The sequence below is a fragment of the Lagopus muta genome, chromosome 1, assembly GCF_023343835.1.
Source record: "Lagopus muta isolate bLagMut1 chromosome 1, bLagMut1 primary, whole genome shotgun sequence".
Lineage (NCBI taxonomy): Eukaryota > Metazoa > Chordata > Aves > Galliformes > Phasianidae > Lagopus > Lagopus muta.
Window position 1 is genome coordinate 141,546,342 of NC_064433.1, and position 25,426 is coordinate 141,571,767.

General features: G+C 42.7%; 1 protein-coding gene across 3 annotated transcripts in view; it reads left to right on the forward strand.

Moving 5' to 3' along the window:
• Positions 1–13,146: 13,146 nt before the first annotated feature.
• Positions 13,147–25,426, forward strand: part of FGF14 (fibroblast growth factor 14) — a 390,756-nt gene continuing 378,476 nt past the window's right edge. The window contains exon 1 of one of the 3 annotated variants that reach the window (XM_048929398.1): positions 13,147–13,453. In XM_048929398.1, the coding sequence (XP_048785355.1) occupies positions 13,246–13,453 (208 nt within the window). In that variant the 5' untranslated portion in view covers positions 13,147–13,245. The remainder of the gene's footprint in view (positions 13,454–25,426) is intronic. The other 2 variants (XM_048929430.1, XM_048929407.1) reach the window with 2 other exon arrangements.

Genomic DNA, 25,426 nt, shown 5'->3' on the forward strand with positions numbered 1-25,426 from the left:
ATTTAAAAAATACCATGAGAATGGCTCAAATGTCTCTGAACAGGATGACTATGCTGTTATTCTAAACTATATATTGCTCTTATTTGTATTTCTAACAATGGTTAACAACTCCAGTAATCTGACAATTACTCCAGATCATTAGGGGTGCAAATGGGAAACAAACCTGGGCTTTGTTTTCCAAAGGCTTTCTTATTGTAATACACCTCTCTGTATTTTGTTCTACACTTCTGTAACACCAGCCACAGAGTAGTCATTTACTGTAATATAAATGAAAGATCTAAGATGTGCAGTGGATATATTGTCAGCCTCTCTTGTAATTTATTATTTACAACATGCTCTCGTTCATCTGTAGCATAAAAGTACATCACTATGCATTTTAATTTATTAAATACAAAATTGTTACTTGTAAGGCCCATACTCCAAGTACAAAGTAAAGCTTTTAACCAAAATATGCTTGTTGATCTCTGCACAGACTCTGGGCAGTACAAGTGGCTACTCGTAATTCAACATTCTCATCCAGCTGTAGAGCTGGAGTGTTAACCCAGATCAGATCTGAAATTACTCTTCGGGTGGAGAACAAGTATGAGAAAATTGTGAAAAGCTTACAATGAATATTTTTCATTTTGGAAATGAACAAGAAAAAAATAAAATAGAAAAGAACCCAAACAATTAAGAGAGGTATTCTACAGTTGTTTCAGCACAATCATCACCTAGACACTGACATGAAGCAAAAGACCCAAAGAAAGAAGTTATGTGTAGAATTTAGCAACTTTAATCCCAAGGCAAGAATTCAATTGTTCTATCTTTGCTGCCTTCACTGGAGTTACTAATATTTTAGTGGTATAACAATAAACATCCACTTTGAATCTTTGTTTTTCTGAAAGCATTTCCAAAAAAGGATTTGAGGCATAATTCTTATTAGTAGATGTCTTGCTACTTCCTTCTCGTTATGTACAAGATACTAGAGTGAGTGAAACTATAGATCTCTTCCAGATTAAAACCTTCCACCATGACAAGTAATAGGGCTTTAGTGTAAGTGAGGGCAACAAACACCTTTGGAAAAGCCACACTTACCATTGCTCTGTAGCCATGTACTCTACACATGAGTAAAGATACATACTGATAAATCAGAGGTCTTGACTTATTCAATAATTTTCAACTCTTTTTGTAAATGAGAGCATAAAGAAAAGGCAAAGAAGGACATAACTTATGTGTTGTACAAATATCTAGATTCAGAAATGACAGTATTGAGAAAAGATCTGGCAATACCAGATATACCAGAGGCCACCAGTGATATCAATCAGCAGAACCCCATCAGAACCTAGAAGAGAAAAACAAACAAACAAACAAACAAACAAAAAAAATAAATAAAAGCAAAGATTTTAGCTGGAGGGACATAGGTTAATAATAGTAGAGCTTTTCACTAGCTATGATTCTATGATTCTAGCTAAGGTATTGATTTCTTTTCTTACTGAAGAAACTCTGGCCAAAATTCTCAAGCTGGGTATTTAAATGAAATTTGTTGCACAACAAGCTGAATAAATGTCCTAGTTTTCACATGTGATGTACTGTTCCAGCTTTTCTTGTCTCCAGAATGTATGAATTCTCAGCACTGCAGAAGATTAAGCTGTTTATGTCGTTATTTTTCATAGCAGAAAGTTAACCAATGTAGCTTGCGTGTGCAGAAAGCAGTGTGTCTACACATTGGGCATTTTTCATCAATAGATGTTTGACCTGCCTACTATTTTATTCACTTTAATGCCAGTATGGTAATTTTTGACAGTAAGTGAGCTAGTTCTCACATTCTGTTTACTGGCATATCACACATATGTAGTAAAATATTAGATTCAGAGCTTGCAGATCTTAGATGTAATCTCTATCATGGGGAACAGTGCAGTAGAGCTACTGGAGCCAAGAGCAGTTTTCATCTCACTTGATGGAAAATTGCATGTTTTAAGGTGAGCAGAAAGACTAGAGTCTACTCTTCTGTAGAGTCCTTTGACCATGCTGAGGAAATCTCCATTGACTAGTGGGGACAGAAAAACCTGTCTCACATATAGACTATGTATAGATACATACAGACATCTTACATCTAGTCTTTTAAAATGGAAGCTGAAATCCCCTCACTAGGATTATCATCAAGCATGAAAATTTGCATTCAGTCTTAAGTAGTCACTTTATACATCTCTTGTAAATGAACTACACTCCTAAATGTAAGGTATTAAAGTCTTGTTACAGATGTCTTCTGCAACACTCACCTACTAATAAGATCTCAGGACCAGAACATACAGAAAACTTATTTATTATAACTGACGTAGAAAGAACTGCTTTAGAGCTAAAGAGTGGACAGTTTTCCTGGTGCAGAATCTACCAAGAAAAGATTTTTCTTTATTTAGAAAAGAGCAAAAAGCAAAAATGGGTCACCTGGAAGGACTGATTTCCAAACCTCACTTGTGACTCAGTGGTGCAACATTGTTGCACACCAAGGTTTCCAGGATAGATTGGAAAGGGGTCTTTCTTGGGTAAGGCAACATTTATACTCTGGGTTAAAAAAAAAAAAAAAAAAGGAAAATAAGAAAAGAAGAGAAATATATTTGTTCTTCTTGATCACTGCTACTGTGAAAATGATTAAGGATAATGAAATCTGGCACGCAGAGAGCTCTCAATGAAAAAAAAACCACATACGCATACAAAACCAAACAGCTCTTGGCACTATCTCTGCTTACTAAGCTCTTTAATTCCTTTAACTGCATTTTGTCTTATTTACCTGGGCTACTCACAGGCTGTTCTCCTATAGCATCTGACTTGCACGCAGTATATAGTATTCAGCAGAGTAAAGCTTCAGTCATTGATCTTATCATAAAGATATTGGGTCAAGTCCTCAAAGTATTACTTCCAGTTGGAAATGCTTAAATATTTTTAATGCTTGACTCATGAACTTCTGACACGAAAAGAATGGCAATGAACAGTGTCAGTAACTTCTTCCAGCAAGCAGTCCAGTGGTTAGTTCTTTTGACTTTTGTTCTAAAGCTCGTGAAAAGACATTCATTGAAATTTCTTATTATTCATTATGCTGTTTCCAGGAAGGACAATGTTAGAGACTGTACTGGAAGAAGGACAAAAAGAAATCCTTTTTTTCTTTACAGTGACAATTTTTACACAGCATTCACAGTTCGTACTTCTCCCTTTCCCGAAAGAGGGATCTTCACCAGGTCTTCCATTCTACATGTGCTCTGCTGCTGAAAGGATCAGTCTTTTTTATGACCTGAGAAACAAGGGAGAAGACTCCTTAGTTCCTTTTCCATTTATGCTTAGCCCCATGTTTTATTTTGCACATAGACATTTTTGCTTTCTGGCTGTGGTCCTTTTCAACTCAGCCATTCTATGACTATGACGATAACTATGACAGTGCTGTGGTGACCATGACCCTTTCAGGTTCACAGTGAGAAATACTCTCACACTAGCATGGTTCTCCATCAGGCTACTTAAACATGCTTCTCATTTGTACCTATCTTGGGAAGCTCTACATATCTCTGCAGTGCACCAGAAAAGAAAAGGAAGAACTGGAAATCTGCCCCAACTCTATTCTGAGCTTGACATATTTGTGAACTTAGTAAGTAAGAAAAGACTTAGTATGTAAGAAAGCTTACTTAGTATGTAAGAAAATAGAAAGTTTGAACTTAACGAAGGGCTCAAGGACCTTCAAATAGGTGGACATGGCTCTACCCATGTATGTGTTGTTATACTAGACCTAAATACAATGACAACATCCAATGATCAAGTGATAGGATCTAGTGGTTAGATAAGCCACTCTCTTTAGGCTTAAGAGTCTCTTCTCTGCATTAACATCTTCAGCCACTGGCTAGTTTTGTAGACTGGATTCTGTCCTCTGCATAGTCAGTGAAGAGATAAAGAGGATACTCAGGTAGGACAAACTGGATTTCCCGTCACTGATTGTGGCAGAACGATTTAGTGAGACCAATTCCTTTGTCAAGTAACCAAATACGTGAGATAATTTTTATGTCTATCACCTATTTCTTAGGTACCTATTTGAAGAGTATACTGTTTGTCTTATGATAGCTTGCTGAGTTGAATGAACTTACTGTGAAAATAAGTCTGAAAAATAATTTATTCTAAGGGAAAAAAAGACATAATTGATTCATATTTTCAATGATTTGGATTCTCTTCCTTAGAAGACTCTGATTTCCTCCTGTGGTTGGCGACTTTGTTTCAGAGAATGTGTATTAATATGAAAATTCTCCAGATCAGAACACTTCAGTCCACTGTGTCCAGTAGATACTAGTCTGCAAATTCCCCTGCTCTGTTTTGATGGCAAGCAGATTTCTGCTGCTCTTTGGTGATCTGTCCTAGTGCTCTCTGTGCTGCACATTTCACTGCTGTTTAAGTAGCTTGGCAGCCCACTGCACCATCTTTCATGCCCACCGCTTTAATTGGTGCAGCTGCTGCCTTTGGGTACTCTGCTAAATGGCACCAAGACAAATATAAACAATCTGCAAACATGTGTTCAGTCTTGTCACCACCGTACTTCTCTTTATCTTGTCAGGAATGGAGTCTCTGCTTTCTGTATCAATTACACTCTCATTTAGATCAACATATATTTTATGCTTCCTTCCTTGTAGGATCGTAGCACGAAGTATAAGGTATCATGTTTTATTTATGCTTTCATCAGTGTTTGCTGGTTTTCTATTCCAAAGATCTTTCAGATACTTCATTATTCCTATTACTCAGACCAGTGACAAAGCACTATAGTATCTTCTTTAGCTAATAGTTTGATATCTCCACATTTTCAAGTACAATAGATGTAAGCAGAGACATAAGCAAAAAAGCTTTTCAGAATCTTCACCAAAGCTGAATTATTTCGTTCCATTGAAACACTGGAGCGTTTTCCTGTCCTTCACTGACACCATTTTTAATTTAGCCACAGAGCTGTAACACAAATGTTTTGCCCTTTTAGAACTATAAAAGTTTCACTAGTCTGTCTTCATAGCTGTTACATATATCTGAAATTAAATCAAGCAACTACAGCCATCAAACCATTACATCACCTAAACAACTTAAACTAAGCTTTTTAAAATGTTTCCTCTGTCCTAAAACCTTCCATATTTACTTAGATTCAGAGTTAATTGCTCCATCAGTGCTGTTGTCCTCAAGTCCTTAAGATACTTCTCAAGTGTTTTTGTTTTATCTTAGCTGTAATGGCCTTGCTTCTTCAATGGTTTTGTATTTCTGAAATTACTACCCTTTGTCCTATGGTACATGCTACCACAGTTCATGAAACTTCTGTTACTGAGGGGAAATAAAAGAGGTACAGTCTGTATTTGAAAGCAGTGCTGGGACCATGTCTGTTTAAAAATGAATACAAGAGCCTTCTGCTCAAGTATCCATGGTTGTATTTTGTTTGCATGTCAATGATCTCAGATTTGCTATGGATTATGGTCTCTGCAATAACTGACTTGTACATCCACAGAGCAAAGCACTACAGTTTTATCTTTGCAGTTCAGTAAGGGATGTTGCCCAGTGACCGGTCATAGCTGGAGTGCTTGACAGCTGCTCATTCAACACAGAGCAACTCTCCAAAGTTCAGCTGAGCAGAGCAGTGGTTTGTGCTGAAGGTGGCTGAAGCCAGCACTGGTGGCGGCTGCAGGCACAAAAGCTCCATCTGTAATCTCTCACCTGTCACTACTCTCTAACCCCTGCCAATTGCCTGTAAGGCAGTGGCTGACATCTGATTGCTGCAGGTTAGACAGAGGAAAGTACAGCCAGAATAGCCTGCTTGGGCACTCCTGCTATGAGCCTGATGGAGGGAGATTTAATAGGCTTTCTGAAGACAAATCCTGCATGCAAACCTACACAAGATCCTTCTGCATTGTATGTATGTCTTTCCATTTGCTGGGCTCTGTGCACTGCCAGGCATCGAAATTTAGCTTCTCTCTTGGAGGAGGCTGAGGTGATTCACGTCCTGATGGACAAGTGCATGTTTATGTTCACTGGACCTCACTTTTGATTGGGAAACTGTTCACAGTTAAGGCATGTAGAAGCCTTTCTGTTCTTTCATGAACATTTCTCACATCTTTTGCAGGTGGAAGAATGAATTAAATGGTGTACAATGTGTGAAAACAGCTGAATCACACCAACCAGGCAGTTTTTTCCAAGCTAGATCTTTTACTGCTTCTTGAAAATCCAGATTTAGTTCAGGCATGGTCTTTGATTGAGTTTTACAGGACCCAGTATGCCAAGGTCTTGATCTATGACTAAAACTCTTTGGCATTAGTAGAGTAATAACAACAAATTGGTCAGTAAAGCAATCATGGCACCTACCTGTAAAGCAGTTAATTGTAATTCCAGTCCAAAACAAGGTAACAGATCAGGGTTTCCGATCTGTTTTTCTGTTTTCTGAGCATCAGACCATTTTATGTAGCACACAGTCTGGACTGTGCTCACAACCCAGCTACTCTCTCATGAAATCTTACTATGCTGTATGAAGTCAGCATGATTTCTCCCACTATTACTCCTTCTGAACATCAGGACTTGTTTGGCCCCTCCTGAGCAGTAGATACAAAGGTTCTTTTTCTCACATTCAGTCAGTTCCTTCCTTCCCACACATTAAATTGTATTGTGAGGCACCAGGCTGGTAGGACTGAAACAGATGATGAAGGACATCACTCATGTACATGAAAATATCCTCTTAACTAAGCAACCTAAAACAATCCCAGGAACTCAACATATGTTCACCCTTACTCACGCAACTCAACCAGGCACCACCACTACAAGACACCAGCACAGCACTAGTTGAGGACACTAATCACATGAGCTGGCTCAGGAACACTCTGCTATTCTTTCAGCACCTTGGAACAGAGAAAGGTAAATTGTGATATTTGCTAACCTCATTTTGTACATAAGCAACAATCGATTTGACTAAAATCTAATTACGTCAATATGATCTCCATTGCCTCCCCTCCTTTATCACCCTTATAATCTCGTAGAATTTGGCACTGGACTATAAATGGTGAATGAATATGTACTAATTTGTAAGATCATCAGATGTTCAAGCTTATTTCCTTGTTCTCTCAGTGTATGTGTCCATATGCTGAATTGTCAGAGAATGACAATCCCTCCCTCTTCCCTTTACTACTAGGAGCAAAGTGACAATTTCAAAATAAGGTGCTGTTGCTCTTAATACTTGAACACTTCTTTCTATTATTTTTTCATCGAATAGGGTGAAAACCTACCAGGAAGTATGATGAAGAGTTCAGCCTCATTTACTCCTCTAGACACTACTGCCAGCATAGGAATGGCAAATATGGATAAGATTTTAAGAATCAGCTGTTTTCAAGGATGATAACAGCCCAGAGTTCTAAACACTTAGTTTGGGAGACAGTTTGTGGGTAAGACACCTCAAATGAAGTACTTGTATATGTATGAATCTGTGAGTTGAGTATCTAAGCTCCGTTATGATCAACAGAGATTTAGGAATTCTGTGCAGTTGGCTAAGCATGGATAACCATCACCATGCATTTGAGGTGCTTTAAGTTATACTGTGTGGCCTCAACCTGCAACTCCCAAAGGACACCAACCTGCAATAGATCCAGCATCATAACTACCATACCCAGTGTTGCTAGATATTCTAGGAAGTCTCAGATGGCTCTAGATGTCTAAGTTTCAGCAGCCAAATCAAGTTCTAGATGTCCATGGACTCCAACAGTCTACAGATATCTAGCTCACAGGCAAATACCTAGATACTTTATTCTACAGGCTCAAATTCCCTAAATGATCACTTCTGTCACAGTATTTTCTAAACTATGTGAAAATGATGCAGGATCTGCAGTTCTGAAGAAAGTTTACAGCCGATGTGCAAAAAGCTAATTTTGACTAACATTGTTGGAATTAACATACACACACACTGACTTTGGATTGAGGCGATTATTCCATTTTCAAGTCTTACTAATATATAAGCACATCATATATGGTAGGTGTGCTTTGGCACCTTGGAAAAACTGTCTCTCTTCTCAAAAAGGCTTCAGAAACAAGACTTCACTTAATTTCCCTTGCATAAAACTGAGCTCTCCAAAGCCACCACACCGTGAAGATGGGTTACCTGGCATTTAGTTCCTCCATCGCTGTTACTGTGGAATCCCTAGGTAAGAACTTTTCTCTTATCCAGAAGATGGAGACTCTTGATTGTATGTGTAAAAGCAGGATGTCTTTCATTTTGTCACGTTTTTTGTCTCTCTTCAATCTGCAACAATTTATATCAGTTAGATGTTACCCTATTATAGCCTGAGTGACCAGAATACTTCATTCCTGCTTTCTCCCTTTCCCCTAGGAGGAAATGTGAAATCTTTGGAAAAAGATCTGAGCACATATCCCAAGTTAATTTTCTCTTCTTTTGATTTGAAAGGACTACATAAATTATATTTTCTTCCTCAGGTCCAACCATCTTTTATGCATAGATCTCTTTTCGTGCAAAGTCTGTTATTTTATGGTCCTTAAGGCAGATAAGAATCCCAGAGGGAATACTTCGATGTTTCCATCTCTTTTCTTGCTCCTTTATTATTATTATTATTATTATTATTATTATTATTATTATTATTATTATTATTATTATTTTAACATCATAATCATCATTATCATTATTATTGGATCACTTGTGCATAGTACACAGTAAAGTATTAAATTTATTTTTGCTCATGAATCTCCCTGCTGTGATGAAATGCTTACACCCGGTTCAGTGTCAGTTAATGATAGGCCATTTATAAATTAATTAAAGTGTTGAAAAGGATAATTTATGCTTAGGTGAAATAGGTCTGAGCATGTTTTAGAGTTTTTAAGAATATTTCACATATTTCACCTGAGAACAAAAGACTCCCTCTTTTTTTTTCTCATATTAGGTCAACTGTTCTTTCAAGAGGCTGATCTTTCTGTGACTTTCACTTTGCATAAAGAGGAAATCAGAACAAATTTTCTGTCCTGCTCAGGCATTCCACTTCAGGCTTGTTGTGTTTTAGGGTCCTCCCTGCAGGTACTAAATTACCAGGCACACAAGATGAAGGATGTTTTCCTCGGGAGAGACACAGAGTTTCTGCTTCTGCTATAACTACAGTAAACCTTAAATAACATATCATCTCTAGAACCAGACCCCTTCGGCTCTGGAGTCACAGCTGCTGACATCTGAATGATAGTGAGATGCTAAGGAGAAGTTCTACTTTCATTTAGAAATAGGAGTTACATTCTGGCCTGAAGGAGGGTTATAAAGCAATTACTGGGGTGGAAGGCTTGTCAATGACTTATTGTTTTCTGCAGATCACAGACTGTTCCCAGCTACATAACACTGGCTCTTGTGGTCATTGAAAGATAGACGGGGATCTCTGATATTTTGAGAAGGCTCTAGATCAATTTTATGTTTGTAGGGGGGCAGTGACATATGAGCTCCCATGAAAAGCACCAGGGCTGCTGCACACTCCCAGCCAGCTGGCTGCAAGGTGGCCAAGCCAGCTCGACTTCCCAGCAGCCTGTGCAACACTGGCACACAGGGAGGGACGCTTGGTTTATGGTGTTTGCAAACTCCATGGGCCACTTCTTGCAATATAAATCTCTATTTCTGTTCACTATTCTTCATCTCCATAAAACAGCATAATGATGTTTAAGTATTACATAGATAGAGATTTGGCAATCAAGCAGTATGCATGAATCCAGAATCTCACTAAAATTATAACTACTGGAAAATTTCATCTCCCATCACTTTCGTTGATGTCAACAATCAGAATTTCCAAACATTGGTGACCAGATACCTTCATGGGGGAGGAAAAACACATACAGAAGCCCCTGTATCTTTACATACTTAAGTCTTATGCTTCCTGGAGAAATGACAGTTTCACAAAATCACAGAATTACAGGGGTTGGAAGAGACTTCAAGAGATCATTGAGCTCAACACCTCTGCTAAAGCAGGTACCCTACAGCAGGTTGCACACGTAGGTATCCAGAGGGATTATGAAAATTGCTCCTTGTCCTGTAACTACACCCCACTGAAAAGAATATGGCCTCATCCAATTGCCTCTTGCACTTTGGATATTTATAAACATTGATCACATCCCCTCTCAGTCTTCTCAAAGCTGAACTGCCCTGGGTCTCTCTGCCTTTTCTCATAAGGAAGATGCTTCAGGCCTGTAATCATCTTTGTCGTCCTTTGCTGGACTCTTTACAGGAGATCTCTGACTTTTTTTGAACAGAGAAGCCCAGAACTGGACTCAGTACTACAAATGTGGCCTCACCAGAGCAGAGAAGAGGGGGAGGATCAACTCCCTTGACCTGCTCCTGACCACTCCCTTTTTAATGTACCTCAGGATCCCATTGGCCTTCTTGGACACCAGGGCACAATGCTGGCTATAATGGCCAACCTGTTGCTCATCAGGGCAATCAAGCCCTTCTATGCAAAGCTCCTCTTCAGCAGGTCAGCCCCTAACCTGTACTGATGTGTGCAGTTATTCCTCCCCAGGTGTAGTCCCAGGTGTAGGAACTCTACACTTGCCCTTGTTGAACTTCATCTCTGCCCAACTCTCCAATCTTCCCAGGTCCTGTTGAATGGCAGCACAGCCTTCTGCAGTGTCAGCCACTCCTCACAGCTTTGTATCATGAGCAAACCTGGTGAGGGTGGGCTCTATCCTATCATGCAGGTGCTTCAGGAGAAAACACCAAACTTTGATAATAGCTGAATGAAAACAAATGTAGTTAAAAATGTCATAGGTGGAAATAGTCTCCTAATACTTCTATTTTTGAATTTGGGAAAAAATTGTCAACAACTGGACCTTTGCCTAGAGAGGTAAAGATGATCCAGATGTGAATCATCTTCTATCCATGGTGGATAAGGGCAACTTCAGCAATAGGAGAAGGGCAGGAAAGGAGAGAGAACTGTTCACTGTCCCATTTCTTTCACCCATTTTTCCTTGCACCTTCTTTTTTTTATTTTATTTTTATTTTTTTCCCCAGCAGCACCTTTCTACTTCTACTTCATCATCTTTTCCCTCATTTCTTTATGATCTATGCCCCATCACTTCCAGCACCTTCCAGTACTCACACAGTCCAGCAGAGCACACAGAGAGGGAGAACATGTGCATCAGCTTCCATCTTTTCCCGTGCCACAGCTGCCATGCGTGGGTACCATCGCCTTGCTGCAGGGCTGAGCCTGTGCAGTGAGCCCAGAAGGTGCTGCCCTGGTGCAAGGGTGGAGCTCCAAGTTTAGGACTGCAGCAAGTGGCCCTGCACAGGAATGGGGACTCTGTGGGGTTATTTTTGCGCTGCAGTGCTTGGGAATCCCAGTCGTGGCCCAGGATTCCACCATGCAAATACCACAGAATCATAGGGTCATAGAGTCATAGAATATCCGGAGTTGGAAGGAACCCACAAGGATCATTGCGTCCTACTGCTGGCTTCACACACCACCACTTGAAATCCAAACCCAAGGTCTGAGAGCAGTGTCTAAACACTCCATGAACTCTGGCACATGAGGCTGTGACCACAGCTCTGGGGAGGGTTTCACAGCCACCGCTCTGTGATGCAGACCCTTTCCCTAACCCCCAGCTCCCCTCCCCTGACAGCTCCATGCTGTTCCCTCAGGCCCTGTCTGTCTCAGGGAGCAGAGCTCAGAGCTGCCCCTCCGCTTCCTGTGAGGAGCTGGAGCCGCCATCAGGCCTCCCCTCAGCTCCTCTGCTCTGCGCTGAGCAGATCAAGGGACTTCATCTGCTCCCAACACACTGTGCTCTCCAGATCCTCCACCATCATCACAACCCTCCTTTGGATGCTATAGGTCCCTCTCATACCGTGGCTCCAAATCTGTGCCCAATGCAGGAGGTGAGGTCACACAGCACAAAGCAGACCAGGACAACCTCTTCCCTTCTCGGTAGCAGTGCTGGGCTTGATGTACCCCAGGGCAGGGTTGGCCCTTTTGGTTGCCAGTGCATACTTGCTGGCTGGGATTCATCCTGCCATCAGCTGGAATGCCCAGATCCCCTTCTGCAGGGCTGCTCTTCAGCTTTTGCCCCCACTGGAGCAAACTCAAGCCTGACCAGAACTCTGTACAAGCATGACACCAGCAGGGACAGCATCCAGAAACACCGTTTGGGGATTGATTTATGTGGCCCACGGCTGCGTTGGCCGTTTCTACCACTGAGACCACTTTACGGACAGAAGTCTGTTTTGGGGGAGGGTGAGACTCCAAGGGTCGGGATCCTCGGGGGTGGGGGGGGGGAGGGGAAAGGGGGGAGCTGCAGGAGGGGGGGGTGGCGATCCGCAGCCGCCCGCTCTCCCTGCGGGGCCGGCCGAGCCGAGCGGTGCCGATCCGCTCCGAGCATTGCCGCACGTGGGTACGTGACGGCGAGCCGGGCCGGCGGGGCAGCGCGGCTCCTCCTCCCCCGGCGCCCGCCGGCGACTGGGCGCCGAGGCTGCGGCGGGCGGGCGGGCGGGCGACGCGGAGCGGGGGATTGTTGCCTCCTGCGCGGCGGAGCGGGGCGCAGCGGCAGCCGGGGCCGGAGGCGAGCGGCCCGCACGGGCGAGGGCGGGAGGCGTCGCGGGGCGGCGGGGACTGCAGGGCAGCGGCGGGGGCTGCGGGCGGGGTCCGCCCCGCGGCCGGCAGCCGGTCTCTCCGCCTCGAGCCGGGCTTCGCCGGGTGCGGTGGTGCGCTCTCCCGCCGCGGGGCTGCACAATGGCAGTCGTTCAGTAGGATGGATCCTGCCGTGGCTTTTGTTCTGCAGATCCACCCATCCTCCTAGCAGTCAAGTGCCAGGCTATGGTTGTCTCTTTGGGGATCCTTCTGCCGCGTTCTGCCGGTGTCTCCGATGAGGTTTTGGCCTCGGCCGGGATTTCGCTACCTTACTTTTCGTTTGGCTTCGCGCTGAAAGAGGGATTTTTGTTTTTTTCTTTTTGTTCTTCTCTCCCTCTCTCTCTCTTTTTTTTTTTTTTCTTTTTTTTTTTTTTTTTTTTTTTTTTGTGCGTGTGTCTCTTCACGCTTTTGGTTATAATCCAATGTTGATCTAAGGGGAATAACCATTGAGCCCGGCTGAAAAAAAAAAAAAAGCATCCATTGAAAAGTCTGAAAGAAATATACCACGTGAAGAAAAAAAAAAAAAAGAACAACCAACAACAACAACAACAAAAAAAAAAAAACCAACAAAAACCAACAAAATAAAAACCAACAAAAACTGTGAGAAGATCGGAATATAACCGCCTTTTCTATGATAAAACTGGTGCCCCTCTTCAGGAGAACTGGTCTCAATTTATTATTATGCAACCGCAAGGATCTCTTCTTTCTCAGGGTGTATAAGCTGCTGGATTGCTTTTCGCCCAAATCAATGTGGTTTCTTTGGAACATTTTCAGCAAAGGATCGCATATGCTGCAGTGTCTTTGTGGCAAGAGTCTTAAGAAAAACAAGAACCAAACTGGTAAGCAATGCATTGCACCGCGTTGTTTTCCTTTATGCTGCCCTGTCTGTTGCTCGCCGAGCTAGATCTGCAATCCTACCGAGAAGGGGGGATAGAGTGAGGCCGGCACGGACATGCATGTATGTGTATGAATAAGCAAGAAGTGGTACAGATTAGCTTCAGCCACTGTCACCACGGAGAAAATGTATTGATATCTATGACCAAAGGCGACCCCAGGCCGGGCTGCATCTCCTAGTTTAGTGGTCTATTTCTGAGGACGAAACTTTTATATCAGAGGGGCAGCCGGTGCATTTTGCCCACTGTCCCCAGAGCCCATCCCCGGGGCTGCCGTCTGGGAGGGGGCCCGGCCTCGTGCATGCTGCTGCCAGCCGGCCATGTACCTCACTTTGTGCTCGATTTACAGCGCGTTCCCCACTCCGCACTCACCCACCTCCCACAGCTCTCTGAAGTCAGGCCCCCCCAACTTAGCAATCCCCCCTGGGACCTCGGGCCAGAGTGGGGCGTTGAGGAAAGGGTCACTTTCCTTGGGCCGCTGCCTGGACAGAGACTGAGGCGCTGTGCCCCCCCCCTCCGTCACCCGCTGCCGGGCTGACCCCTCCGCTCTGCTCCCGGCCCCATGGCCGCCTGCAACCGGCATCATGAGCTTCGCTCCGGGCTGGCTCCGACTGGGGAAACTTGCGGTGCATTACATAAGAAATGCAAATGCGGCTGCCCCGGGCCGCTTGGCCCGGTGGGTCACGCTGCTGCTGTTGCATCTTTCCCTCCCGCTCGGGGCGGCCGGGATGCGGCGGGCGGGGGAGCCGGCGGCTTTTCAGGGAAATACGGCCCTCCCACCCGCCTCCCCCGGGCCCCGGTCCCCCTGGCGCCTGCCTGCTCCCCCAGGCCAGCGGGATGTCCGCAAGCACCTGCGGGCGGGGGGAGGTGAGGGATGCTGCGTGTGTGTGCGTGGTGCGGGTGTGTGCCGGCTGCCCTGCAGCGGCAGCTCCCGAGCAGGAGGCTCCTGACGCCGGCACTGCAGTGTAGTAGATCATAGGCTTTCGTTGGCTCTCTGACACCCCAACACCAACAAGCGGCAGCCCTGGTAGCCCGCACCCCTCTCCGCCCCCGGCTCTCGCTTTGCCCAGCTCGGTGCCGCTGCGGAGCTGTGGTGGGCGTCTCGGCGGATTTATTGGCCCCCCCACCTCCCCAAGTTCTCCTGTTCTCTCCCGGCTCTGCAGCAGCGAGCGGCCACCTCTCAGAATACCAAAGAGGCCGAAATGCCCCGCTGGGTGCTGGGGATCGGCCGCAGCGCTCAGCTCCCGCGGGCTCCTCTTCCCTTTGGCGCTGCAGCGAGCCTAGGGGGGTGGGGGGAGGCAGCTTCCCCCTGGGGCGGCCGGGGCAGGGCAGCCGGGGGGGGGGGGGAGAAGCGGCTCCTGCAGGGCCGTGAGCGCAGCGCGGAGCGGAGCTGAGGGGCGATGCTCCGGGTCGAGGTGGTCTGCAGCCCTTCCAGCCCGCATCCCAGGGAGCAGACCGCAGGCAAGGGTCAGAGATCCCTCTCCGGCCGCTCCGCTCTGAGCGGAGAGATGCGAAATCTCGGCCCCGCGGCTGCTGGGGAAGGCTCGGCCGGGCCGCCGGTATTTGGGCAACAGGCGCTGCTGCTCCGCGGCGCTTCCCCTGCGCCAGCTCCACGGTGCCCGCAAGACAGCGGCGACTCTCCCTTTGCCGGTGGCTCCTCCCGGTCCCCCGTCCCTTCACCCCGTCTTCACCCACCAAACTTTTCGAGAGCTCTTGGGTCTCCCGAGGCGCAGCTACTACTGAGCTAATCTGGCAGAAAATCGGGCAGGTTGGGCAGCTGTGAACGCAGGTTGCTCAGATATTTTTGGCCTGATGCACTTTTTTTTTTTTTTTTTTTTTTTTTTTTTTTTTAACCCCTTGTGGTAGTTACTTTCTTTACAGCAGTGGGTGGTTCTTGTCCAGGTGCTCTGTACGGTGCCCTCCCCATGTGCCCATCTCCTCCAGGGCTCAGCGGCTACTCCGAGGGCTCTGCTGTGTCTCCTGGCACAGAGCAGAGTAAGGCTGGAGCTAGGGGAACGCAGTGGATGATGTCTGGGGCTCTGATGGGGCAGCAACAGCTGTGGGTTATCTGTTGGAATGCTCTGTTTCTTTGTTTCAAATTAGAGATCCTGGAAAGTGTCTTTCGTTTCCTATAACTATTCACCTCCATTAGGAGAAAACTTTGAGGACGAAGTGTGGTTTTGCTTGCTCTGATTCTTTTTTTGTTGAGCTTAAGAGGATATGGGGAAAGAGAGTACCTCTGGGTGGTTTATAAAGCCAACAGAGGAAGAGCCAAACATTTTTCACCCAAAGCCAGCTGCCCATGGGTGATAGGTTGGTTGGCTGGAGTGGGACATGTCCCCATGGATCACATTTCCCTCTTGGTGGCATCCAGCAGACAGAGGATGTATCACATTTCCTCTGCATTTACCTCCAAGCGGAGGCATCTCTCCAACTCAGTCAGGGGTGCTGACAGGAGAGTGGATGGAAATTGGCATTGCTATTAATATGTTGCTGATAAAGGAGTTTAGTTTCTGGTATTATCAATCTCAGATCAATCTCAGGCACAAAACCTATTTAAAAAGAACTTCTGACGTGTGGGCTGTGCCTAAACTGGGATCTCTGTGTCATCCCCATAAAGCAGTCAGGCTGCTCTTTCATGGCTGCTCATTGTTTGAAAAAGTTTCTAAGCATAGTCATGCAAAATGAAAACAGAAGCTTGGGTTCTGCTCATAAGATCTACTGTGACAATCGTTATCCCTATCTGAAGTAAACCCAGGCCACCCCGCATTTCTAACTCATGGAAAACAAACCTCACACTGAAAGACTAAGGGCCTCAGCAGGAGCTGCAGGATTGGGCCCTTGGAGTGTCTTTCAAGCAGATTTGAATGCATCTCTGACTGCCTAACCCCACCATTCCTGCACTGTTATGAGATCCATGGTGTGTTTCTTTCCCTTGGATGTAAAACTGCCTATTTATGTATATCTCCCCTACTGAAGTTCTGTCCTCTGTGGAATACATTTTCTAAATTTATACAAATTTGATTATTGTTGATCAAATTAAATTGCATATTCTCCTTGTTAAGGGGTGAAATTTATGCCTGCTCATGAATCCCCCTCTTGTTGTGAAATGCTCACACCCAGCTCAATGTCTGCTAATGATGGACCGTTTATAACTGAGTTCAAATATACAAAGGATGACTTACCCTTAGAGAAAATATGATAAATGTATTTACAGATATCATTTGTTTAAATATTTATGTATATGCAGTTTTCCTTTGAGAGTGATATTTATTCTTCTTACCTGCTTAGATTATGCTAAGTATATTAATTTTGAGCTAAAATACGCATTGACTGCAAATTCAGGAAGGAATGATTTAGACATTCAGGATTAGTCCCCGTGCAAAGGTTTTCTGCCTGGTCTATAAAAACATCATCTGAAGAGGAGAATGAACTTGAAACTGGAAATCGGTTCTTCAAGAGGACTTCGTGACATTAAAAAAGCAGCAGCAAAGCAGTAGAGCATTGCAGCAACTGCTTAGTGGTAGTTTGTGGGGTCACTACTGAGATTTCTGTGTAACTGCAGAATGAGATGCCGTACGTCTAGAAGGTGATTGGCCAGATGAAGTGGCTGTGTGCAGACCGAGCTGTGCTGAGTACTCATAGACGTCAGGCTGCAGTGTGCCTGTAGCACTGCATCCTGCTGGAGCGGGCTGCTTATGGCCAGGGTGATCCTGTTTCTTCGGGAGCAGTGGCTCATTTCTATACCTCATTCAGATGAAGAACTCCCTTATGATTTTGGACACACCATTCCTGCCCTTTGCCTGGCTTTTCTGCTTGTTAAAAACTGCAGACAGTTTCTAACACGGCACGAACGTGCTGCTGATAGCTTTGTCTTGCTCATTGCGTTTCAGTGAATAATAGCTTTTTAGAGACAAATTACTAGACAAGGCTACTGAACAACTTACCCAGTAATAAAACATTGCTTTTAAATGCTAAAATCTCTGTTGTTAAAAAACCTGTTGCGGTGTAGCAGAGGCTTGAACAATTAACGTACCAGGAGCTATTTGCCACTGCATGGAAAGGCTGCATACAACAGACAGAGTACCTGGAAATGGACTTTGCAGGACTGAAACCATATGTTAGTTCAGACAGAGCACACTTCATGCAGTGTGTTTCAGCTGACAGGATACACTGGGAGCTGGGAGGAAAGTCTTCTTTTTGCAGGCGATGTGATGAAATGCTCAAAGGAGTACATTCATCTTCAGACTGGATATTAAAAGAATTATTTATCATGTTCTTGAAGTGGATCCTGACATGTTATGAGCCACTCAGATGAACTGACAATTATAATTGCAAAGAGATGGTGCTTGTCTCCTTGATGGGTTGAACTCAGAGCGAGCAGAACGTATGCATGCAATGTGTCCTTTTGAATATACTGTACACTAAAGGTAAATAGCAGACAAAGCTGCTATTCAAATCAGGAACACACTGTCTTTGAAGAGAATCTTTTTGAGGGTGAAGCCTCAAAATTATTAAGTGGCAGACTTCTAATGGATAAATAAAATGCAGACTTTGTGTGTCTGCAACCTACTCTATTAAAGCACTCACATTAAATAGTATAAAGGGAAGTAAACAGTTGCCAATGAGACAGTGTTGAGATGTCAGAATAATTATATCCAGAGTAAAAGTCATTGTGTAAGGCAGAATAATGACATCTTCTGTACTGAAGTTCAATATTGTGTTGAGCATAACCAGTATTTTAATAGTGAGAGTGTTAATACCGGATGGTTGTGCATGGTAAACTGGATTAAGTGGCGCTCCGTTGGTGATAGAAATTGATGATGTAATTTTAGTGTCCATATTCTGTGTTTGGACTCTGATACCTGCTTATTTTACTTTTAACTTCTAACTTGGAACAGCATGAGGAATTGCACTGAAACTTTACTGTTTGTATGCAGAAGGTAGTAGCCTGGAAATTACTTGGCCTGATCATTCAGTGGCACTGAAATTAGCCAGGTCCCATAGGACAGTAGAATTGTACTGAAGTTAAACATTTTAATTCCATTGGAATTGTTTAGGCTTTTCTATCAGAACGTGACACAAAATAAACTGTAATCCTTGAAAGATTTGTTTTGAGGAGATTTCAGGGAGGTATGATATGGAAATAGACTTTGCTGTTGTCTGAGAATTCATCACATCATCCATGTTTTCTAATGTTGCTTTGTAATTTAGAAAGATAAGAACAGGATGAGGATGAAGAATGTGTAGAACTGGTGCCTCAGCTGTTGAACATCTCCTGTCTCCAGCACTGGGCAGTAGCTGAAGTAAAAAAATATATAATAAAAAAGGTAAATCTAGATTTGATCCTTCCCCTAATATATCCTGCCATTTTTTTTTAATAATGACGAGACTTTCATAAATCTCTTTCTTCAGGCCTCTGTGTTTATCAGGCTCTGAAAGAGCTATACACCTCTACTTGTCAAAGAGCATTTCTATTTCAGCCTTCAAAACCTTTGCATGTCTCCTTGTGGGCTCCATATAACTGTGTGCTGTGCTGTGAAAGGGCATGGAGGAGTTGTGCTCCTTTTGTCTTCTTTGAAAAAAAAGAGGTGGACTCTGCTATTCCCAGTTTGCTTTTGTGGTTACTCATGAGGAATTTTTCAGGGGAACCTTATCTATAAGGTGAAGGTCAATTCCTTTGCAGTGACTTCTTCCTTGGGCTGCCAGAACACAAGCAACATTTCTATAGTCTCTATTCCCATGCAGATAATTTGCCTTTGCTGAGGATGTGGGATGTCTCTGACTTCTGAGAACAGAGATGTGGTGACAGCTGACACATTTCTTTGCATGGGGAATCTGCTATTGTGGTCCTGCTGCAGCCAATGGATCTTCTAGGCCCATGAGGTATAGAAGCACCTTCCACAAAGCACGTTTCCACAATGTCCTTCTTGAGGGAAAATGTGGATATTACTCCTTGAACAAGCTTTTAAGGAATTAAGCTCTAGTGTCACTGAAAACTAGAATTTATACTACTGTTGAACAGTAGGAACAGAAGAGAGAGAGCTTGCATATAAAATCAAAGTCTTCTGTTTACATATGAACCTCTTGGTTCTCAGCAGGAAATCTAGAAGAATTTCATTGTCCCTTAATGAGGTTTTGAGTTGAAAATGTTAATTTAAAGAAAACAAGTTTGCCAGACTTGTTACTTTTTCAGTAAATGTATTTCTAAGCGTGTCTTGCTACATTTAAACAAGCTGCCCAGATAACAGCTCCCAGTTCACACTTCTCAGCAGAAAAGTGCTTTGTGGGGTACTGCTTCTGCCTTGTAGTTTCAACACTTATCACTCATTGCTAAGATAGGTAAATTTACAGACATTAAATGACATGAACAGGAAATAACAACAAAATGTAGAGGAAAATATAGGAAAAGATGTGGAAAAATTATAAAGTAGGGAGTTCCTTAAAAAAAATTTCCAGAACTCATTAGCATAACAGTATCTTATAAAATAAATTGTCCTATCAGGAATGTCTCAACGAAAGTTAAAATAATAGTAATGCTTATTAATTCATAGGGCTCATGGCATGAATAAAACAGTTTACAGTTTAGATGTTCTTGCAACAAAAAGTGTGTGTGGATACACATACTGCTATTGGCCCCCAAGAATCAGAACCCAACTTGGTTTTGATGGATTATCCCACTAAGAGATCAACCCAACATTTCAGATGCGAATTAACTTCAGGCCAAATGTGATTTTGTGTCTTGAAGTCATTAAGCTTGCACTAAAATCTATGCTTTTAAATGGCATTAACAGATGGATTAAAACTTGTGAAGACTTGTGTCCCCCTGTAATTTTCTCCTAGACCTGATACTTTGTCCCCACACAGTAGTAACTTTCTGGCTCAAAAAACAAGGTTATACAGATTTTCAGTACCAATATTTGGTAATCTCCTGGCTTTACTCAGACTTGTTGCATCTCCATGAATAATATGATCTTGACCCATCCAAGACACTGCAAACTCCACTGTTGACTTTTACATCTCTGTTTCATCACCTGCTGCTTTGTGCAGACACCTTGCTTTTTTTCCTTTGGATTAGGATCCGAAAGGAAAATTAGCCCTTAATTCTGTTTCTTTCTGATGTTTTTAAGTTCTCTACGCTTTGAGTAATTAGCTAGTGACAGTGAACAGAGCTACCTCACAGGTTATTACTAAGTAACTGATATTTACGATGGATGATGAATTGTTATCTGTTTTATGGGGCATGAACTGTATGAGTGATTAGTTTCCCACTTTCTTCTAATTTACAGTAGCAGAACAGTCACAGAAGAACATAAATGTAGAGGCAGCAAAGCAACAGCCTGGTTAGGAAAAGGCAGTAAAGTCAGCAAGAGGACTCAGAAGGCCCAAGAACAAATGCTACCCCTTTTATTGTCTTGATTATTGCTTGAACACATTTCTTGTTTGAGGGTAAAATAATTTACGTGGGATTCTGCAGTTAAAGAAGGGCAACTCAACTTCCAGGAAAAAAATTCTGATCTTTTCTTCCTTGACGTGGAACAGAACAGACTGTGGGTCCTGGCATTGTCTGCTCACAGAGGTGCCATGTGACTCCTTAAAGCTGCTCCCAGGAATTGTCAGAGAACTTCACATATGTCCTTACTTGTAGTCAGCATTTTCTTTACCTCTGATTAACCTTTCATTAAGCTCTGATTAACCTTGTTTGCTATTCACTGGACTTCACATTTCATATTGTGGTTCGGAGACATTATTGTATGAGAAGATTATAACTTGCCATTGTAATGTAACATACTCTTGGGGTCCTGCTGGCTGGGAACATTTGTGACAAAACAGGTGACTGCATGCATTATACCTCCCTGTGTTCTGAAATACTGAGCTCTGCTTGCATGCAAAAGAATTTGAAACATGCTGAAGATTCACCTTTGAAACTCCTTCTGTGGAACAGCACCTAAAAAGAGTATAGGATAGTTTTACAGCAAATATGTCATTACGTAGTGATGGTGTTGAAGACCAGCATTTTCTGAGAAAGGCCTTATTTTGTTTTAAATGCTGACAATGGTGCAGTTGTAGAAATGTAATAGGAGAAAAAAAGTGGTTGTAGCTTCCTCAGCAATAGCTGTCTGGGTAAAATCAATGAGTTTAATCATGGTGGGAGGAATGGGTGCCAAGGAAGTAGGAATGGATTCACTGTGATTTTGTGTTCAGCTGTCTTTCCTCATTTCAGTTTGTCTTTGCAGTTTATAAAAGATGATATTTCTGGGGTGTTACTGACATGAAGTGGAGATGAATCCTGTGATTTGTGGGCACACAAGGTATTCCCTCTTCGCTGAATGTTTTCAATGGAAGTGTACTTTAGAAGACACTGGCTTTCTTAGTACTATGACAGAACATGTCGATTTTGAGCATTGCCATACACCAATGAGGAAAAATGCCATCCAGGGACTTCCCCAAAGTGCTGAGTTAGGCATGGTGCTTGCTCTTAAAAAAAACCCAAACTGTTAAACACAATGAGAAGAAAAAAATAATCTAAGGATAGGCAGATGAAAAACATGTCATTTTAATGTTTATCTACTTAACTCTGTGACCTCTTAGATGGTGGATCAGAATTATTTTATCACAGCCAGGCCAGATGCCTATCAGAAGACAAAAGAGGTGGCAGCTTAGGACCTTATAACCAGAGCAGAAGTAAACTGCAAGTTGTGAAGGCTAGGTTAAAACCTTTTAATAAAATGTCAGGAGAAATGGCAAAATGAAAGTTTATTACATTTTCTGAGACCAATTTGCTTTAGCTTTCAGTGACTAACTGCAATGATTTGGCTTAAGTTGGCTGCCAAAAAGAATACATGCTAATAAATTTCAGATTGAAGATTGGAAAAAGATAAATACTAAACCCTTGTAGTCATATATATAGGTAAAGAATTTGGGGGTGGAACTTGATGAAGTTAGAACAAAAGTAAGTCAGAATGTGATGTTAGTACATTAGGTGAGATTTTTTTTTTAAAGTGCTATGTAGATGATACTTGAATAGTGTGGGATGCACTCTCTCCCACTTATTCTCAGAGGGAGATGAAAAACCAGAATGACAAAAGAAATTATAAAGTAAATAATAAAGGGATTAAAGGAATCTGTAGTCATTTAGAAAGGTTGGCAATAGAAAGTCCTGCAGGCAAACAGAATTTAGAAATTTTTCAGTCTACTTATCAACTAAAGAGCAAACAGACCTGAAATGTAAGGACATTTTCATGGAAAACATCTATTTCTAGAAGTGTTCCTTTAGCAAGGACACATAAGAGTTATATTTGATAAGAGTCTAGTTTCTCTGAATGTATTCCATTTATAGCTATCTTGCTAAAGGTGAGATACCCTTGTCAATGTTGCTTTGCTTTCACAAATGCAGGTATTCTCATGAGTCTATTGTTCACTGTTGCACAGCTCTGAAGCAGCAGCCTCCAGAGTGACCTTTGCTGAGTATCCTGTGCCTCTTGCCTCCTTGCTGGCATGTGGATGTCTGCCATCCATCTGCATGAGCATACCTAGCAGCCCTTGCTGTTCTGAACCTGCATGGGCATGAAATGCTCTCCATGTGCCCTAGCTGCCCTGGTTAACACCTGCAGGCTCACCAGAAGATTGGCACTTGAATCTGCCTGTGAGGGAGGACGTCAAGCTAACCTTAAACTGTCGGTGTATCTGCTGCTGAGAGGAAATATATTCTTCCCCCCAGAAATTTGATTTAGAATACAACTATTAAAATGCAGCATCTATGGTTCTTTGGATCTTTGGCTTGGTGAATCTTCTCATCAGATACCATCAACTGGGAAATATAGATGCATTCAACACTGGAAGCATTTACGTAGCTTTTTTTCTTTACCAAGAGGTCTCAAAGGCATTTCTACACTCTACCTGCATTAGTGCAGGTTTCATGTTGAGTTTTTCTTCCCTTAATTTTTTACGTCCACAGCCAAATAGGTCAAGAACATTAGGTGATATTGAGACCAAACAGATCACCATAAATCTCCAGCTTACTCTGGAGATCTTAAAGTAATGTTGAAGGGAGATACAGTCTTTTCTTGTTAACAGTTGACAAGTAAGGATTGTACTTCAGCTGCGCTTTGATATCCTTCCCCCACCTTAAACTCCTTTTACTAGCTGGGAAACTGAAGCCTGAGTTCATACTATTTGATTAAAGAGGGAGAGGGATTGATCCATGGCCAAATGGCTCTGACAGTCTCCTTCCAACCTGAGCATTTCTGTGATTCTATATTTTTTCCATATTGTAGAAATTGTATTGTGGCTCAGATGTGGGATGTTCTCTAATCTTTAGGAACAGGTTAAATCACTGCATTACATAGTCTGAGTGTTCAGAAAATGAAACTGGAATTTCTTATTTTGTGTTGCTTATACAAAAGGACATGAGGTTCAACTCAGAACTGGAAGCCCATGTATGCAAATGGAAAGTCCTGAAATTAGCTTTGCTTCTTTCCTTGTGATCAATATAAAAACATTCTTACTGAAATCATTTATAGATTTCCCCTAGTGGTTAACAGGCTGTAGTATTTCCTGATTACTCTGCTTACTTAAGTTGCTTATTTGCTCTTGGACCTTTTTTTTTTAATTGACCCAACAAATAAGAGTTTTGTTGCAAGAAAACTCTTTGGGGGTCGGCCTCTTCTCTTGGGGGTCAGCCTCTTCTCTCGTGTCATTAGTGATAGGACCAGAGGGAATGGCTTCAAGCTACGGCAGGGGAGATTCAGGCTGGACATTAGGAAGTATTACTTTTCAGAAAGGGTGGTCAGGCCAATGGACTGCCAAGGGAGGTGGTGGAGTCACCAACCCTGGGGGTGTTCAAGGAAAGGCTGGATGTTGTGCTGAGGGACATGGTTTAGTGGGAGCTATTGGGAATAGGTGAACGGTTGGACTGAATGATCTCTTAGGTCTTTTCCAACCTTGGTGATTCTATGATTCTATGATTCTATGATTCTATGATTCTATGATTCTAAGAAAATGCCTTCTTGAATTTAGCTGTGTGAACCAACACAACTCAAAGAAATGGAGCTCATTCTAGATGGAGATGCTCGATACATTCAGAGCAGCTCTTCAGTCCTTAAGCCAAACGTTTAGAAGTAAATGCAGAGTATAACAGATTGAACACTGTTAGATATTTTGGAGGTTAACTGGGGATTCTTTTTATTTAAAAAGTTTGGGAATGATTCAGGAGTTGGACTCAATGATCCTGATGGGCCCTTTCCAACTCAAGATATTGTATGATTCTGTGTCCTCGTTACTAATAGTTACCAGCATCTTTAGCTGATTTGGGTAGAGAGAACTAGCTGATGTGGTCCAAAACTATCCTGGACCTAAGTAACAAGTGTGGATGACCAAGGGTCTACCACTTTTATTTAACAGTATAAGCAAAGTCAAAGATGACCAGAAAGCCTCTTTCAACTTTGCTAAGGCAAGTTTGAGCCTCTTCCTATTAAATAGAATGTATTTTTCCAGGGTAAAGAAGAGCTGAAGGACAGGATTTTTCCTCCATTTCTAAATTAAGCCTTTCTCTTCAACTTCACAGACTTGCACTCACTTTCTTTCACACTGATCTTATTAGGGATCACCCCTTCGCCTGTGTGTGTATGTGCAGCAAAGCAGGTTGACCAACTAAGTAACATGTTTCACTTGCTGAGCTCTCTGAAATCAATCTGAGCTGCTGCTGCACATGCTTCTTGATATTCCTTTTAATTAAAAGATACCTATTTCTTCCGACATGGCTACAGGTCCCCTCTTTTCTTATATAGTTGTGAGGAGCATGAGTAAAGAAATTGCTACTGATTATTGATGTTGTGTATTTTAGCAGGCTAAATCTGGATCATGGTCTGATAATTGAAAGGGTCTGGCTTATAGTCTGATAGTATGCTTCAGTATATA